This window comes from Triturus cristatus, chromosome 3_1 (genome assembly GCF_964204655.1).
Source record: "Triturus cristatus chromosome 3_1, aTriCri1.1, whole genome shotgun sequence".
NCBI classification, from domain to species: Eukaryota; Metazoa; Chordata; class Amphibia; order Caudata; family Salamandridae; genus Triturus; species Triturus cristatus.
The window spans coordinates 493244521-493262884 of record NC_140583.1 but is presented as its reverse complement, the minus strand read 5'-3'; the positions used below and the strand labels follow the sequence as shown (position 1 = coordinate 493262884).

Here is an 18364-nt window from a genome sequence, read left to right as displayed (position 1 = left end):
CTGAGTGTAAAATGTGCAGAAACCAAATGATAAGGGGGGTCAAACCCTACTTTTCTTCAGCTACAGCTCTTCAATCACTTTGACAGATGCAGCTTACCATTCTAGCATCAATGATATTCTGATTGTCCTTTCCCTGTTGGTTGGCAAAGCACAATGCTTTCACCACCTTTGGACCTTGATACATAAAGACTCTTCGGTGTTGGCATTTGTAAAATAAGGCTAGAAACGTAAAGTACCAGAATGCTGCTTTCTCTTTCCTCCTCTGACTAAGAGCATTTTTGCACTTCTTGATGTATAAGTACTCTTGACAATCACGTGCATCGGTCGTTAACTAGAAAATCTTTGAGTGGTGGGTTTGTACCTCTGATATTTCGGGTTTATGTAAATAAACAGATTAGGCCCATTTAGTATTTATCTTTGTTAATGTCAATCTGTACCTACTGCCATTTATTAAAAATTGAAAAGGAGACAGTGCTGTGAATTTGGCAGGAGTACTCATGTTGTACTTTCATGTGGGCGAGAGGAGCATCTGCCTCTGTTAACACTTTAGAAGCAGCAGGCTGGCTTGGATTCCCACTACTAAGGTATTACCCAGGGTGGATTAATGTCCCTGCTGCCCTGAGAGAATGGTACAGCACACCAGCTTTTTTCTAAAGCTAGTCTTCAAGTAGACCGTGTCTGACGTCTGCACATGCAAACCATTTTTGTGGTGAAAGATGAGATTTTGCAATCTATTGCATTCATGTTGTACTGCATGCCAGAATCTAAATAAGAGTTCAATTTGCGCCCCGCTTTAGATTAGAAAGAAGAGCCTCAGTCCAGGTGTGTTATGATGAATCCAGTAGTTTCTGGGTGTGGTCTGGGTTTAGCATAGACAGAACATATTATAAGGGTGTCAGCTTGATATCAAAGAGGCACTTCTGAGAGGCTTTATTTCAACGGTCTTTCAGAGTCTCATTAGAAGAGAACTAAGGGCCTGATGTACAAAGCCATTTTGCATTTTTTTCAGAATCGCAGAGTTTATGCCAACAATTCATTAAAGCATTTCCAGACTGTAAAATGGTTTTACTGACTCTTTCTCAATTGCCGATAGCAATGGGCATCAAAGGGGCTTCCCTCGCAATTGTGAAACACGATGTATCAATGGCTTGATTTGTAACACCAGTTGGTGTTGCAAACCATTGATAAGTTACTGAATTATCAAAAAAAGCATTTACAATGCAATGGTCTCGCCTTTTGCATAAATTGGAGCTATTGGTATTGTAAACGACAAACTTTTTTATTTATGGGTTGGTTTTTAAAACAGATAAATAAATGGCATAGTCATTTACAATGCCAATAGCTTTAGCAAAGGCGAGACCTATTGCATCTATACACACACACGCACACACACGCACACACACGCACACACACACACCGAGCCCCACACACACAATCCTTTGGTGAATATGTAGTGTTGGAAGGGGTCCACAGGGGGCACAGCGGTGGGGAAACGAGTGGGACAGAGGGCAAAAGGGGCACAAAAGGGAAAAAAACGAGTGGCGCAGAAGGGCACAGAAAAACGAAAGGAACAGACGGCAGAAAGGCACAAAAAACGAGGAAAAACGAGTGGCACAGAGGGCAGAAGGGCACAAAAAAACGAGTGGAACAGAGGGCACAAACAACGAGAGGACCAGAGGGCAGAAAGTCACAAAAAAAAAAAAGAGGGAAACGAGTGGAACAGAGGACAGAAAGGTACAAAAAAAAAAGAGTGGAAAACGAGTGGCACAGAGGGCAGAAAGGCACAAAAAAGAGTGGCACAGAGGGCAGAAGGGCACAAAAGACGAGAGAAGCAGAGGGCAGAAAGGCCCAAAAAAACGAGTGGAACAGAGGGCAGAAGGGCACAAAAACGAGTGGAACAGAGGGCAGAAGGGCACAAAAACGAGTGGAACAGAGGGCAGAAGGGCACAAAAACGAGAGGAGCAGAGGGCAGAAAGGAACAAAAAAAGAGGGAAAACGAGTGTAACAGAGGACAGAAAGGCACAAAAAGAGGGAAAACGAGTGGAACAGAGGGCAGATAGGCACAAAAAACGAGGAAAAACGAGTGGCACAGAGGGCAGAAGGGCACAAAAAAAACGAGTAGAACAGAGGGCACAAACAACGAGAGGGGCAGAAAGGCACAAAAAAAAGAGGGAAACGAGTGGCACAGAGGACAGAAAGGCACAAAAACGAGTGGCACAGAGGGCAGAAGGGCACAAAAGACGAGAAGAGCAGAGGGCAGAAAGGCCCAAAAAAACGAGTGGAACAGAGGGCAGAAGGGCACAAAAACGAGAGTGGGACAGAGGGCAGAAGGGCACAAAAACGAGAGTTGCAGAGGGCAGAAAGGAACAAAAAAGAGGGAAACGAGTGGAACAGAGGGCAGACGGGCACAAAAACGAGAGTGGAACAGAGGGCAGACGGGCACAAAAACGAGAGGAGCAGAGGGCAGAAAGGAACAAAAAACGATGGAAAACGAGTGGCCCAGAGGGCAGAGCCACAAACAAAACATTTCAAGTAAATTAAAAAAATCGTAAATCACACTGTGAACATATGAATAACAAATAGAGCGACGGGCGGGAGGTGGTCGGTGAAATGAAGGCATGCGTTCTGGCAAGATGGATTGGGGAAACTCCATACTTGGGTTTCAAACGTACAAGCACAACAATGTCAATAAATAAAATAAAACTCTGAAAGGAGCCTACCTTTTAAACCAGCGGTGACGGTGGGGAGGGGCAAGCACAACAATGTCAATAAATAAAATAAAACTCTGAAAGGAGCCTACCTTTTAAACCAGCGGTGACGGTGGGGAGGGGTGTCGGGCGGGGGCAGCAAGACAGAGACTTGCAGGGTGGGAGGAGAAAGGGAAAACTGAAAGCACGAGTGCACAACAATGTCAACAAGCCCGGCGGAGCGTGGGCGCGAGCGCTTGGGGCGGGGGAGCGGACCCTTTGAAGTGCTTCAAAGGAGCCAAAGCTATAGAGAAGGGAGGGGGGAGTGGGAGCAGCTGTGCACGTGCATGTGATCGTGCACTCAAGGTTTAGGCCAGCCAAAACAGTGGGTAGCACTTTGAAAATCCCACATATAAAATGTCTCTTGCGAGACCTAACAAGGTGCTGCTGTTTGGGCCTGAATTACATTTTTTGGGCCTAGATGTATGGCCAAACACTATGGGTCCAATCCACCCCCCAGTAGATAAAGCACAAAATTTAGGAGCGATTATAGATTAAAACTCAACTTCACAAAAGTCAGGGGTGTGGAATTCCTATAACCCGACTCCCAGGACAGATTGTTTAGGGTCAAGGGCAACAAGTTTTCATGTGCATTTTGTCCTTGGAACATGTAGGCCAAACGCCTGCAGCACAAACCCTTTGGCTGCCAGTTTGCAGTACCACATTATGGCTCAGGGAAGGGCACTGTCTGCAGTTAAGGTAATATTTTTTATCCATATGTTAATGCTGTTCAAACTTGCATTTATGGTTCATTAATTGAAAGCCTTTATTAGGGTGAGCGCTTCAAGTAAATGTTGTAAGCTCTGACTGCACTACTGACAGTGGTTCCAGTATAAAAATTTGGATATACGCTTTCAAAGTTTAGCAATAATGAGGCTACGTATAACGCTCCCAAAATGCTGATTTGAAGCAAATATTTGCAAACGCTTGAAAGCAAGATTGATGATTCTTTGCTTTCAAAATAAAATGTTCATAAAAAATGAAAGCAGGAAAAAAAACATTTTGCTAAAGCACTGTAAAATTTCAGGTACCATTTCTTTGCAGCATCATTTATTAACGTGTTGATGCATGCTAGTATTTCCCAAAAATATTCATAATAGAAAATCAGTATATGCAGTTTCAATAAGATTATAGGCAACAAAAACAAACAAGCATTGGCAAAGCCAGTAGGTCTGAAATTGGTGGTCAGCTTTTTAGTTTTGTCAATGTGTGAATTGTTTTGGTATGGTTTTGTAAACCTTATTGGTGTGAGAGCTGCCGGGCCATCACCATTATAACAAACATTGGCAAAGGCAAACATTGCTTTTGGTCTCAAAAATCACACACTGCCACAGTAGTTACTGGCACTGAACAAAACTACTTTGTGTGCCGATATGTTCCTTGTGAAACAGCAGGATGCGTTCACTCACAGTGAGACTAGCCGATACAAAGAGACTATTTTAATAAACGCAAAAGGCCATGGTCAACGCCAGACCAAATTAGGGGCCCAATTATTAAAGAAAGTCTCAAAAGTGCACCCTTGGTATATGTCCTTGCATTAAGTGCAGCTATACAGCTTTTGTGAATTCCCAAGTATTTACATAAGTAGGACATAAAATAGTACTCCTAGAAAATATTTGTGAACTGCATTTTAGCATGAAAAAATATGAAAGTGTAGAGTTGCTCAGGCAAAAATCTAAGTGTTTGCAAGTTCACTTTCCCTCCAACCACTTTTTCCCCCCCAACTCTGGAAGAAGGTTTATGTCTACTATTGTCAGGAGTAAATTTACATTTCTCAGTATGGGAAAAGATTAGAGAATAGTTGTTGAAAACCCTTAAAACATGAAAGTTAGTAGGTTTGCACAGACTCAAAGGTGCATTCTAACCCTGGAACTATTGCTTACCACTACCTTCAGCCCCAGTATGTAGATCAGCTGAAACATGGCAACAAACAGGGGACTGCAAGTATTCAAACACTACTATGGTATGAGCCCTGGCATAATCAGAGAGGCTATACCAGAGCTCTTATATACTGTGATTGCTACCATAATTTGTCAACGCACTACATGGCACCAAAGAGACAAGTGGGTTTTGTTAAAGGACAAGTAGATTTATGAAGCTGCCTGCCCCATGGACAAGCAGATATTTTATTAAATTCCACACCCCTGCTGAAAGCTGGGAAGATATCTATTTCAGCATCACAACCCCTTTTTTGCTACCATTTGCAGGAAAAAAAAAAAACGGACACCTTCATCTGTAGCCCATCCCACCCCCTCCCCCATTTTAAAAAAAAATGTTGCTGTATTTGGGCTTATTTCTGGGTCCCCTCCAGGGGAATCCACAAACCCTGGGTACCTTTAGAATCCCCATGATATTGGAAAAAAAGGACGCAAACATTGACGTGGTGGTCAGGGATGTGATTAGAGTGAAGCTACCAAAGAATTCTGAGTACTTAGCAAATCTCAGAGCGGTGAAGGTGTTCAAGGGGGCGGTTAGGGTGGATGAAGAGGATCTAGAACCTTAATCATGTAGTTGTGGTTTTAACTAAATGAGTTGTATTAAGATCTAGGTTGTCACGTTTGGGTTTTAGGTTTTTTGTTTTTAACGGTCACATAATCATTCCATTTTCTTTATACTCCTTGTGTTAAGTTTTATGATATGTTAAGCTAACTATAGTTTTTTATAATATTGTAGGGGGGGGGATTGCCTTATTAGTTGGTATATTCCTCTCTCCATTCTGTTTAAAGATTGTGAGTTGGAATCAAGACAGAGCTGGCTGGAGTTTTCCTGAAAATAAATGCAACTTGCTTGGAGCAAGGTGTACCTGTCATTTGTGACATCCAATACCTGGAAGAACTTCACAGTAACCGAATCAGAAGCAAGGACTAAGAAAGATAAGAGCCATCAAATTAGAAGCAAGGGTTGACAGTCTACACTGTACGAAATAGATCTACTTCCCAATTAAGCTGTGGAAGAGAAGGAAAAACTGTAAGGGAGCTTTAAGTGGGACTGTAATATGACTGCCGCTTATTGCAAGCAGAAGCAGGTGACCATAACTTATGTAGGGTGCTATTTTTTTTCATTTCAGCAGATACGCTGAAAAGGCAGTCAGGAATGCAGAGTATTGGCGATGAAAATAATGACAAACAGTCGAGATTGCAAAGACGACTAATCAAGAAGCCATTAAATAACTGGATTTACTTAAAGACACCAAGAGCCGGACACAAATTCCTAGCGACTGACAGTAAATTCAGTGATAGATGCAAATGTTAAGTCTGACCCCAAGTGCATACTGGGAGGACTGCAGGCTCTGCTGTAGAAGCCAATATTAACTGATTTATCAGCAATGTCCTAGCTACACTTAGCAAAGAGGAAACAGATAGCAATTTTTAACAATTAAATTCGGAATTAGGACTAAATTACGAAAAATCATAGCAAAACTCATTAACTCCTAAGTCTTGGATGAAACGTTTTCTACTAGAAACAAAGCATGTTTCAAAGAACCTAAGATAATGATGCATGGCTCCCCATCTAATGGCGGCTAGTACTCGTTCAATACTTTTGGGGGACGGCCGGTGGAGAAAGTAATTATGACGTCAACTTATGACTTGTAGTCTCTTTATCTTTGATTCTAGAGCACGCCGACACCTAGCGGCTTCTTGGTTCAGAGCCGGAAACGCTGGTGCCTACAAGAGACCATTAGACAGCCTTGGTTTCTTACGGAAGGCCAAGCGACTTTCACAATTTCTAAGACAGAAGACTAATCACGAGCCGTGCACGTAAATAAACAACCAGATACGCGATTTTTCAAAACCGCAGTGCGAACGTGAATTTAACAGAGAAATAACAAAAATAATGGCGTATCTTCAAAAATAATTTAGCCCGTAGATCAAACGCCGGCATCTGAGAAATGAGTGTATGAAATGCCTACGTTCTATCCGTGCAGCACCACTGCCTACAACTCCAAAAATATATAAACTGTATAAAAATAGTGTTCGGACAAAAAGAAACACTTGGACTGGGATCTGAAGAAACAAATATGCAAGGGAACCACATGGCACTTCAATGTGGCAGCATCTAACGCAGGACATGGACAATTGAAGCATCGCTGTCCACGTGTGACCACTTCAATCACTGGTTTTCAATTATAGAAATGAATGTTTGTGTTAACCAATTAATACTGCTGCTTTCCAGTTTATTGACAATTACGGCAAAATACGTTTCGTGCTCCTTTGCACATACTATGTGCATCAAAACCTAACTCTGTACCTTTTAAAAGCCAATCACAAGGAGCCACATAACATCTGGCAGCCAATGAGAAACAGACACCACCCACACCTTACATCTCAGCCAGCATTCCGACCCATGTCATTAGCAACACGGAAAGGGACGGGAGGTTGGTTGTTGCGAGCAACTGAAAGTACAAACTGACAAAAGCACATGACTCAAGTCAAGTATCAACTGCAAATAACATGCCTCTAAATAAAAACGTGGCATCATTTCAAAGGAGACAGGCCTTGGTGTGGTGCAATAACCGACAGTAGAAATGAAAGTCGACTCGTTCCGGTATGCAACGTACCCTTTGGATACTGATGTACGGTTGCTACATTGCAGTTGAGAAATCAATAAGCTCGTGCTTTTTAACATTACTTGCCAACTGAAGAAGCTGTCAAATTCAAACACTAGAAATTAAACATACCAAGAAAGTTCCCAAAAAGGAAAGTGTTAACACCAGTCAGTTTTTAATCAGCGGCCGCACGTCATCAAGAGCAAAGCCTGATTTCAGACGTACAATTCACATGGCGTTTCCAGACAATGGCCTGATCCGAACGGTTGTAAAGGCGCAATAAGGATCGGTCTACTAGCAACAAAAGGCCTTCAAACGATATCATGAGTACATAAAAGCACTTTAATTTAACCGCTCCATTTGCTCCACAACGGAATGCTATTCTTACGAGAATAGTCTACAATTAAAGAAACGTACATCTGAAGACGTGTGCACAAATACAAAGAATAGTACATTTCACTTTGGGATTCAATTATATTAAAGACGTGCTACTACGTTTCATCTAAGGACCAGATGATAAATGACATAATTGCAAGGAGGTCCCTATCGCTCTACGGGTTTCACATTGTAGAATGCAAGGTTGCCGGATGATTTCTACTGACTGTCGCAGATTCAGTTGTGTGGGTCCCCTGCATACAAGAAGCACCCAAGGCGAAACCCAACACCAACAGCATGGGTAATGGGCACTTTGGCTTAGGATGCAATGTGCTTCTTGAGCCTCACTCGGCATAGCGTATCTGCGACTACATTATGCAGCCTTGTTACAAAGGCAAACGGGCTTTCCGTGGGCCTTAGTGGACAAGAGATCGAACTCTTCCTCTCCATGCTCCTCTCCTTAAAAAACACGCTGCTCACCCTATCCTCGTATTTGACGCGGCCCTTACATTAGCCCTTATCATACGCGTTTTATTATCTTTTAGTGCAAGCCCGCCTTAGCCCAATATTGAAGGTTCTTCTTCACTATCACAGAATAACCCAACTCTCTCTGCGGGTCCCATCACTCTGGGATCTTCAATGCCTATTCAGTTCAAGCTCCTGCAGTTCTCGGCGTTAATACTACTGCCCCCTTTACAATACACTCCATGTGTCAGACTGACTATATAAAGCTTCCTAGTCGGGGTCACAGCATCCCTGACACTTTCTTGTTCATGTGCTTTTTAAGCAGTTATAGATATGGTTAGCGACCTTACAAACATTGTCATGCAGTTTTTTTCAACACACATGTACTATTAACACATGGATCAATATACAAATAAAAACCTATAAAAGTGCCGTTTCTCTGCCCATCACCACGCCCTCGCTGGAGTTCCACCGCCATGCTCGTCTGAAGGATGCCACTCACTACACATCATTGGGCTTTTATTGCCTCTCACGTAGAGCCACTTTCGCCCGACGTCTCTTGCGTAAATGCAGCCATTTCAAAGGCTCTTCACTGCACTCCCAGATTTAGTTACTTTCTCCCTCTCACCTGGATTCTCAGATCACGCTACGTCGCAAAATATCAGGTGTACACCACTGAACTTTGCTTCACCGTTTCGGGTGTGGTGGTTCAGTAGAAGTGCACCTAGCCTACACCTATACGAGTTGCTAGGAAGGTGAACCCCAGACCGCGCCACTCCTAAACCCGCACCCTCATCTCGACCCTTCCCCACCCCCAAAACACTGCTCTTCCTCACCAGGGAGCGTAGAATTCCACCAGGATGAGGTTGCGCTGCTTGGTTTCAGACTCGAAGTTGTCATCGGTGAACTCGAGCACGTCAGAAGCTGAGGCGACGCAGAAAAATAAAAGAGCGAAGGCAGATGGGAGTAGAAGGGTGAAGCGGGCCATGATGAACGACTTAGCAGGCTAGGGGGCGCGGGTCCTGTCACTGCAGCTCCGCTGCTTCCTCAGCTCTGGACTCTGCAGAAGAGGGAAAGCAGCGGCCCGATTTCACCGGAAGTATCAACACTCACACCCGGACACAGAGTGTGGCAAGAGCGGATTGGCTGCTAGCTAGTCGCGTCACGTTAAACTTAACCAATAGACATACTCAACGATTTCAAGGCTGGCTAGAGTGGATCTGGTGGCACGGTAGGAGTGAAGAACATCCCTATCAGCCTATACGTGAAAAGCAGAGCATGCGTTGCACGAAACCATTCGACGACGGAGCTGGCCCATTGTAATGGGTTGGGTGAAGGCATGACACCGGACATCAATGTGTTGCAGAAATTAAAAACTAAAAACCCACCAGTATGCGAAATAAAGTGTGGACAAGACGTTGCTACCTTCCGTATCAAAGGCGTAGCACAGATATCTTGAAGTAATAATATTTTTCCTATGGAAAAATAATATTCTGCGTTCATCCCGAAGAGCACTCTACATTTACAGGCGTCTTTTAGACTCTTTATTACTACTACAAGATGGCTTCGATATTTGCAGTCGTATTCCAAGCGCCATTGACTGCCGTCGTGTGCAGTTCTTTGATGAGGCATGAGTGGCCATAATATTCTTCAATTTCGGGATGGTCTCTTCCACAGAGGTGGTTCTCACAGTCTCAACCTCCAGGTAGAGGGAATAGTCATCCACTACAACAAGGAAGTGTTTTTCGTCCGGCAGACTGCTAAACTCAGTGCTTACACATTGCCACAGGACACATGGTGAGGGTTCGACGATAACAGGAGGGGGTGGGTCACTTCCCCCGTGGACAGTGTTCTCGACCTTGTCATCCAGGATGGGGGCATGAGTGGCCATAATATTCTTCAATTTCGGGATGGTCTCTTCCACAGAGGTGGTTCTCACAATCTCAACCTCCAGGTAGAGGGAATAGTCATCCACTACAACAAGGAAGTGTTTTTCGTCCGGCAGACTGCTAAACTCAGTGCTTACACATTGCCACAGGACACATGGTGAGGGTTCGACGATAACAGGAGGGGGTGGGTCACTTCCCCCGTGGACAGTGTTCTCGACCTTGTCATCCAGGATGGGGAACCATATCTTGTTTCTTAACCTGTTTTAGTTCTCCCTTCTCCCAGGTGGGATCCATGAGCCCGGTCGACCATTCGCTGAGTCAGACAGGCAGGCACGACAAGCCGCGGACCTCGGAGCAGGCATCATTCAGCCAAGACAGAGAGTTCATCTTTTATGTGGTGCAGCAACTTGAATATACTCTGGGCTTCTACCATCTTGCCTGAGAGGGACGCCATGATGTCCCAATTTGCCGACTGGACTGCAGCCATCACCTGCTGGAGACAGTCATCGGTTCGGGTCATTTCAATGATGTCAGTGAGGGAGACAGTCAATTGGCATGATCTATCTACCATGATCCGGATATACTCCTCTGCTTCTTCAGCTTCCTGGGTCTCTTGAGGAGTGACAGGCCACGCGAGAGATAGCCAGCTGGATTATGGGAACCAGGCCGGTATTCCACAGAAAAGTGGTGTTCTTGAAGCTGGAGTATCCACTTCTCAATCCTGGGTGGAGGCTTTTATGGTGACTCTCTGAACAGCGGTAGTAGGGGTTTGTGGTCTGTGCCTGGGTGTCTGTAAAGATAGATATGAAAATGACAGTAGCCCCAATGGATGGTGAGCCAATGTAAGAATATCTTTGTTCAGTCGGGTCAGGGCACGTCTGGCATACGCGATAGTGGCCCACTCTCGGCATGGTTGTTTTTGGGACAGCACGACCCCTAGACCAGAGGGGCTTGCGTCAACAGACAACTCAGTGTCTTTGCTGGGGTCAAAGTAGGCAAGCGTGGTGGCAGCAGATAGAGCTTACTTAGTGTTCTGGAAAAAATCCTCCTGCTTGGGACCCCACTGCTAAGGGTTGGGTGTTTTTGTGAGCTCCCGCAATGGCCCTTTGAGCTGCGTCAAATTCGGTATGAGACGGCCACAATAAATGACCATGCCTAAGAAACCTCTTACTCCAGTATTGATGGAAAGTGCAAGCGCATTCTGGATGTCGAGAACCGTGGCAGGGTCAGGGTTGAACCCCTTGGCAGAGATACGGTAGCCAAATGAGCAGATTTCTTCTTTTAGAAATTCACACTTGTCTTTGTGCAATGTGAGGCCACAGTTCCGCAGCCGCTGAAACACAGATCGCAAACGTTGGAGATGTTCTTCCAGGGTGGGGGCATGTACCAAAATATCATCACTGATGTTCAAGACACCAGTGAGCCCTGTCAACACTCCCCTGATGATATCGTGAAACACTCTGACAGCACTAGAGATGCCTTAACTGAGACGTTTATATCAGCGTAGCCCCGGGTGCATAGAAAAAGTGGTCACATGCGGTGATCTCGTAGCAAGAAGAATTTGGTGGTATCCGGATCTGAGATATATCTTCAAGAACCTAAGAGATCCGGTGAGCTCTCCCACAATGTCGTTGATGGTGGAGATGTCAGGTGACGCTCCTGCTTGATAGCAGCATTCAGGATTCGCATTTCGATGCATATGTGCACCTCCCCCAGCTGTTTGGGCTTGCGTGCTACCACAATCGGCGACTACCTTGGGATGGGACCTTCCACTCTCTCTATGATGTCTGCTTGTTCCAGCTTCAACAGCTCAGCCTCTACCTTGGGGCAGAGGTGGAAAGCCACCTGACGATGTCTCAGGTGCACCAGCTGTACTGACTGGTCAATGTGGAGATGGACCATGCAGTTCTTTAAACTTCCGATGCCTTGAAGCAGTTGTTCAAACTCCGCGAGCAAAGAGTCAAGGGAGCTGACATGCACCCCAAAAGTAGATTAAACCCGTTGTAGCCGTTCCGTTGTGTGGCAGCTTAGTAGCATGTTGGCCTCTTTAATGTTTACATAAACCTTTGTTTTCATGGCCTCACATTGGTGGCTGATAGTGTTAGTCAAAAGTCCCACCAAAGGGAGGCACTTGGTAGTGCCATAGACAAACACTCATCTGGTGGTCGGGCGCAAAACCGGGTGCGTCACTATCCCTCGATGTAGAGCCAGAGGTAGAATGTTTATTGAGGCTCCCATATCGATGAGCACCACTATCGGTTGACCTTCAACCATAACTTTGCACTGGGGAGCTCGTTGGATGCAGCTTGGGTCTTCTTCCATGATGTGAATGACATGGACAGTTCCTTCAGATTCGTCTTCATCCATGTCTTCATCATCAACCATCATCGACTCTGAGTCCACCTGATTCGATGTTCTCCTTTTTTGTCCTTTGGAGATGGGTGTCAACTGGCAGACTTTGGCATAGTGATTTATTTTGTCACAGGCAGAACATTTCCGCCCATCGATGGACAATCACCCTCGTGAGTGGTGGCGCCACTGCACCACCTGCTTGGCCTCCCTGTTCGCTGTGACTTGGGTTGATCCTTTTTTCTGTGTGGTTGAGGAGGCGGCCTCTATTTGATTGACCAGTTCTGACTTAATGGCCCGTTTGAGCATTGCCTCCATGTTAGCTGTCCTAGACTTAGACAACTCCTTCGATCAGCCCATGGTAAGGATGTCATCCGTGGCACTTGTAGAATGTGTTCTCGCAGCTTAGCCAATGTGCAGACCTCATCTTGTTCATCAGGGATGGTGCATGTGGATGCCAACTTGCAGAGACTGGTGTAGAATTCATCTACTGACTCCTCCGGTGCCAGGTGGGTTTATCTGAGCAGAAAGCATTTATAATCCAGATTTGCAAGGGGGCAAAAGGTGCATACAGCGCCGCCTTGAGCATGGGATACGTATGGGGTGGTCCAGCCTCACGCAACTTCTTGGCCAGTTTGTGAACATTATCGGTTATGATGAAAGGTTTGATGGGGGGTACTGACGTCATGTATGCTCAACTGCCCTGGATGGAATGGAGCTGTTTGTGATCTCTTTTTTCCCTTGTCAGTGTCGACACCCGCACCGATTCACCTGTAGGGTGCACAGTGACCTTCTTCCTTAAGGGTCTATTGTACCAGATATTGTCTCTGCGCTGCCTACTTTTTTCTCTTTATTCTTTCTTTTTTTTTGCTTACACATCCACTTTTGGTTTTGTAGATTGGAAGTGTGTAGTTGGGCCCACTTCTGTGGCCCTGGATTTGTTAAAAATTGTGCTTGTCGAGCACGGGCTGTTCAGCAATGCTGGAGTGCAGCGTGGGCCGGAAAGTGCATGCTGCGGGTTCGCCATCGGCACATGGCACTTACTGGAGAAGTGGTTCAGGCTGATAGGCGGAGTCATGCTCACTTTGCGGTGAAACTATCCTCTGCTGCCAGCAACAACGTCCTGCGGGTTCGTCCATACATTGCACAGCGGGTGGTAGATCCTGTCCTGCATTGCCAGCTGTTGCGTCGGTGGCCCGCCTGTAATGCTAGGCCTTAGCAAGGCAATGGAGTTTTGCATGACAACAGATGCACAATGAACACACGCACACTTTGGTTTTAGTCTGCTGCAAAACTGTCCACGCGCAGCCGTGTCTGTTTATTTTTTACTCCGTGGACACAACCAACATGATGAACAGCACCGTGGTGTGAAAGGAAACACCCCATTCGCGGCCGATCTTTCAGCGAGAGATCGTTCTCCAATGAGATAAAATCTATATTAGTTGGAAAAGTTTTGTGGATAGAGAAAAGATAATGCTCTATGGCAGTTGGCTCTGGGGTGGATTAAGTGGTATAAGGGGTAGTATAATACGTTTTAAATTAATCAGAATCTATTCTCTTTAACAATAGATGAAGAATCAGATCTTAAAATAGATTCAATTTGGTACGTTATTTTTTAATTTTAAAATATGTAGCTAGTAGTTAACCTGCTTTAGTTTGGCCACCATAATGAGAGCTGTCTCTAAGAAGATAGGAATTAGCATTCTCTGTAGAAAGTTTATCATATTTAAATTTTTCTATAATGAAATTATTAAGATCGGTCATAGAATTAGCAGTATTATAAAGAGTTTCTAAAAACCTGATGTTGTTGAGGATGTGAAGCGCTTTTTGAGAGTTTAATTTTCTTCTCCTTGTAGACATAAGATCTAATACAATCTCTATCTTATGCTTTAAATGTTTCCCACACAACATGAAAAGGAAGTTCAGAGATTGAATTAAGAGTAAAAAATTCTAGAATAAAGGACTCAAATGTAGAAGTAAAGACAGGATTAATTGACAAGGAGGTATTAAAATGCCAGGGTCCAATCCCAGTAGAAATAGGAAGCAATTCAAAAGCTAAAATTACTGGAGCATGGTCAGAAATATAGTATAGAGCCAATGTCTGCATGAATAATGTGTTTTGTTAATGATTTTGAAACAAACAGATAATCTATGTGGGATTGAGATGGATGAGTAGAAGAGAAAAATGTATACTCTCGTGACTGCGAGTTACATAATCTCCAAGAATCAACAAGAGATGGGGGCAGCAGAGAGCAGTACCGGTAGCGGTAGCGGTAGCGAAGCAGCGAAGCAGCAGCAGCAGTAGTGGCAGCGGAGCATCCGCGCAGGCCGCAGGACCCCTCAGACGCGGTTTCTGCCTACCCCCCTCTCCATCACAACCGGGCTACCGGATTGTTCGGATTGCGGGACTATCGAAACACCGGCCGTCAGCCCAGGGGAGGCTGGCGTGTTCAGTCCGAGGCGAGAGTTGTCATCGTGCAGCTGAGGGCAGAACAGAGGAGGAGCTGTGTGGAGCCGCGCGGAGCCCGGAGCCTCGAGCTTGGAGCCGAGTTGAGCGAGGAGCAACGAGGTGGTTCCGCGGCAGTACTGCCTGGGGTCAGCTTCAGGACGCCGGAGGTGTCGGAGGTGCCGGGGTGAAGCCTGACCCGGGGCTTCGAGCCAGAACTCAAGCTCGAATTTGTGTTGATCCTAACTCTGGTCCCGGAGACTTCTGAGACTTCTGAGGTCAGAATCTAAACCCTTTTTTGAAACCCCTTGAAACTAGTGAACTGCCAGAGCAGGCGCCACTCATCTATTAACCCAATAACTTCACCAAAATCTACCTAACAATTTAATAACTCAGCAATCACTTCACTACCAATTTAAATTAAAGGCAAATCCAACGTCCCCCTTTAATTAAGTCTGATTACCGTGTTTCTATTGATCTGGTCCACCACCAAGCCACTCAATCGCAACTTTTTTGGACCACTAGGAAGCTTTCCAGTCATTCAAAACACAAATCACAAAAAATAAAAAAATAAAAGGGGAAAAGGAAGGGTGCTTGGAATGAGGTCAGGACGAGTAAGGAAAGCCCTGGTAAAACCGCCAAAAAAAGGAGCAAACAACATGGACTTCTGTGAGCTATCGGCATCCTCTCCAAAGATGTCAACACCACCCCATACATTAGCAACCACAAGGACAACCTCAGATCCAGGGCTAGCACACGCCCACCCAACGAATGAGGAACAAACACCTGGCTCTAAAAAACAACCAAACCCAGCAAAAAATAAGGTCTCTTTAAGGGACTACTTCAGGTCCATAGCTCCAGCCACAGCCCGGAAGAGTGCCACAGGTACTCAGAATAATCAACAGGTATCCCCTTCTCGGCAGGTACCTGTTCAAGTAGCCCCCGAGCCACGGTCACACCAAATAACGGTTCTCCCATTGATCCATAGGGTCGATGGAGGACCAATGGATTTAAGTCAACAGAGTGCCTTTTCAATAACAGAATCTCCTCGCAAGGATGCCCCCGAAGCCCAGGACTTTATCCAGTTACAACAGGCTCATCCTCAACTTTCAGCTCAACAATCAATCTATTCAGATCAAGTTTCATTAAAGGCAACAACTCACAGTAAAGCTGACCCTTCAATCACCCAACCAATTTTAAACTCAAGCTTGCTCTCTCCGTCCGTATTTCATTCTTCAGTTAACCTCAACCAGGACATATCACAAAAGAGTCCAATAGCCGCTCCATTACAGGCAAGGGCCCTTTCACAAGCAGCCCTTAACAACTTAGTTCAAACCGAATTAGACCCCTGTTTGAATAGAATGAATCAAGGGGTGGCATCTGAGCAAGACCCTATACCTGAAGACCCAAATATTAATATCATAAACACCTCTTTGGACCGATCCTTTTTTAATACTGTGCATAAAGAGCCGGATAGGCAAAAAACACCCTTACCGGCCAATTTCAATAACTTATGGTCCCAACTATTACAAACCTTTCAAGCAACGTCAGCTGCTTTAACATACCACTCAGACAAGATGGACATGCAGGTACACTTGCTAAACACGCTTGCAGTGTACACCGCCGGGATCGATCAAAAACTGGAGGCGCTCAACGCTCTTATTAAAAAAGCCCAAGCCCAAACACAGCTGGTTCAATCAGTGTGCTGCTGTTCGCCCATCATAAATTCTCTTTCATCTCTACCTCAATTTCTTTCAGCCGTTTTAACGGAAATAAAGAAACCCTCGGTGCCCAAGTCGCAAGATCCTTCCAATCAGGCCCTAAGTCAGCCACAGGATTCTCCTTGCCTGAAAGTCCACTCCAGTACAAAGTCTCCTAACCCAATCGACACAGTAGCTGCTGAACCATTTTCCATTAAAACATCCAAAAAATCACACCGTCTGTCGAAAAGGGAAAAGAAAAGACAACGAAAAAGCCGTAAAAAATTAACAATCGGCCTAACATCTTCTAACACGAGTAACCCCCTCAGGGACGAGGCAGCCCCCTTAGGTAACGCACCATCAACAACATCAATACCTTCTTCGAAAGGAGAATGGAGAAGCCCTCAACCCCCGTTAAATCAGTCGCTAACACAGACAGCCCTCTCAACCCGGATTAATAGGCAATCAGCGACATCTCAAGCTTTGGAATCTTCTTTTCATTCACCAATTCAAGCAAAATCTGGCTCCACACAACCATCACTTAAGCATCTAGTTTCGGGAGCTGTTCAACAGAGCCTCACATCATCTCAAATTACTGCTCAAGAACTCAGTTCACTTCAACCCCCCACTGGTGCCAACAAAAATAAACCATGTACACAAAGTATAGCTATAGATTCTGGTTGTAAAAGAGACTTAAATTTAGCAAACCATCGCAGTTTGGAGCTTATAAACAAAAGTCATCCCCCACATTCTTTAAATATAAATCACATGGAAAAGTTCTCTTTTTCACCCACCATATCCGTATTGCCAAGAAAGGTCTCCAAAGCAAACCCCAAGCAAAGACAGCCAGCAACGGCCAACAAGCCTTGTGAGCCCCAAAACAGCACTGAAAACACCAAATTGCTGTTTACCCCAGAATATACCTCAAGGGGCCCGCATGACATTCTTAACCGAGGAAATATATTAACACTTTTCAAATCATTACCAGATCTAAATCATCTTCAATCGGGGGATATAATTGCGATAGAATTTATTGCAAGCACTGGATCCAATACGGGCGAAGCCACCCAAATAACGTTCTTAACGTCCGCAATTCGGGATCTAGTGTTGACCAAAATCGACCAGTTCAAAACATGGGGTATTATAACAACAACCCCGAGTGTCCCTCGTTATCCCTCAATATTTGAAACGAATCAGGCATGCACTGTAAGTTCCATCTTAGCCCCTTACTCAGTACTGAGGTCCGCCAGAGGCAGCTCGCCCACAGGCAATCCTGAGCCGGCAAATAACCAGCGAAACAGTGGCATTGCAGACTGGTCATGGTTGCCGGGGGCTTTATCCCGAAATCAGACCGACTGACCCATCGTTAATCACAACTTGACAATATGTTCTTGGAATATTAATGGATTCGGTTCGGAAAAACAATCACCAGCTATAATGGACTTTCTAAAAGAATACGACGTTATCCTTTTACAGGAAACTTGGTTAGGAGAAAGCATCCCAATAGTGGGTTTCTTGGAGTTTAGGACACCTGCCTCCAGGCAGTCCAAGTTTGGCCGTCTTAAGGGTGGTCTTTCGATCTACGTATCCACAAAAATATCAACAAGTGTCAAACAGATCGATTTCGCGGAGGAATGGCTCTCTGGAATAACCCTGGGAAGCTCAACTATCGACCCTCAGTTGTTAATTCTTAATGTTTATATCCCCCCCGGCACCACTAAGAAAAAATCTAAAATGGACAGTTTGATCAATTCCATCTGCGGTCTCATCAGCAAGTATGGAAGCACACCAAGTATCATCTCGGGTGATTTCAACACTAATCTATTTTGCAACCATGTAGACGATAC

General features: G+C 45.0%; 1 protein-coding gene across 1 annotated transcript in view; it reads right to left on the bottom strand.

The window, feature by feature from the left end:
- PDIA3 (protein disulfide isomerase family A member 3) overlaps positions 1-9204 on the bottom strand; it is a 160953-nt gene extending 151749 nt beyond the window's left edge. Inside the window, exon 1 of the mRNA XM_085644348.1 lies at positions 8970-9204. Within this exon, the coding sequence (XP_085500474.1) occupies positions 8970-9121 (152 nt within the window). The 5' untranslated portion in view covers positions 9122-9204. The remainder of the gene's footprint in view (positions 1-8969) is intronic.
- Between the last annotated feature and the right edge of the window lie 9160 nt (positions 9205-18364).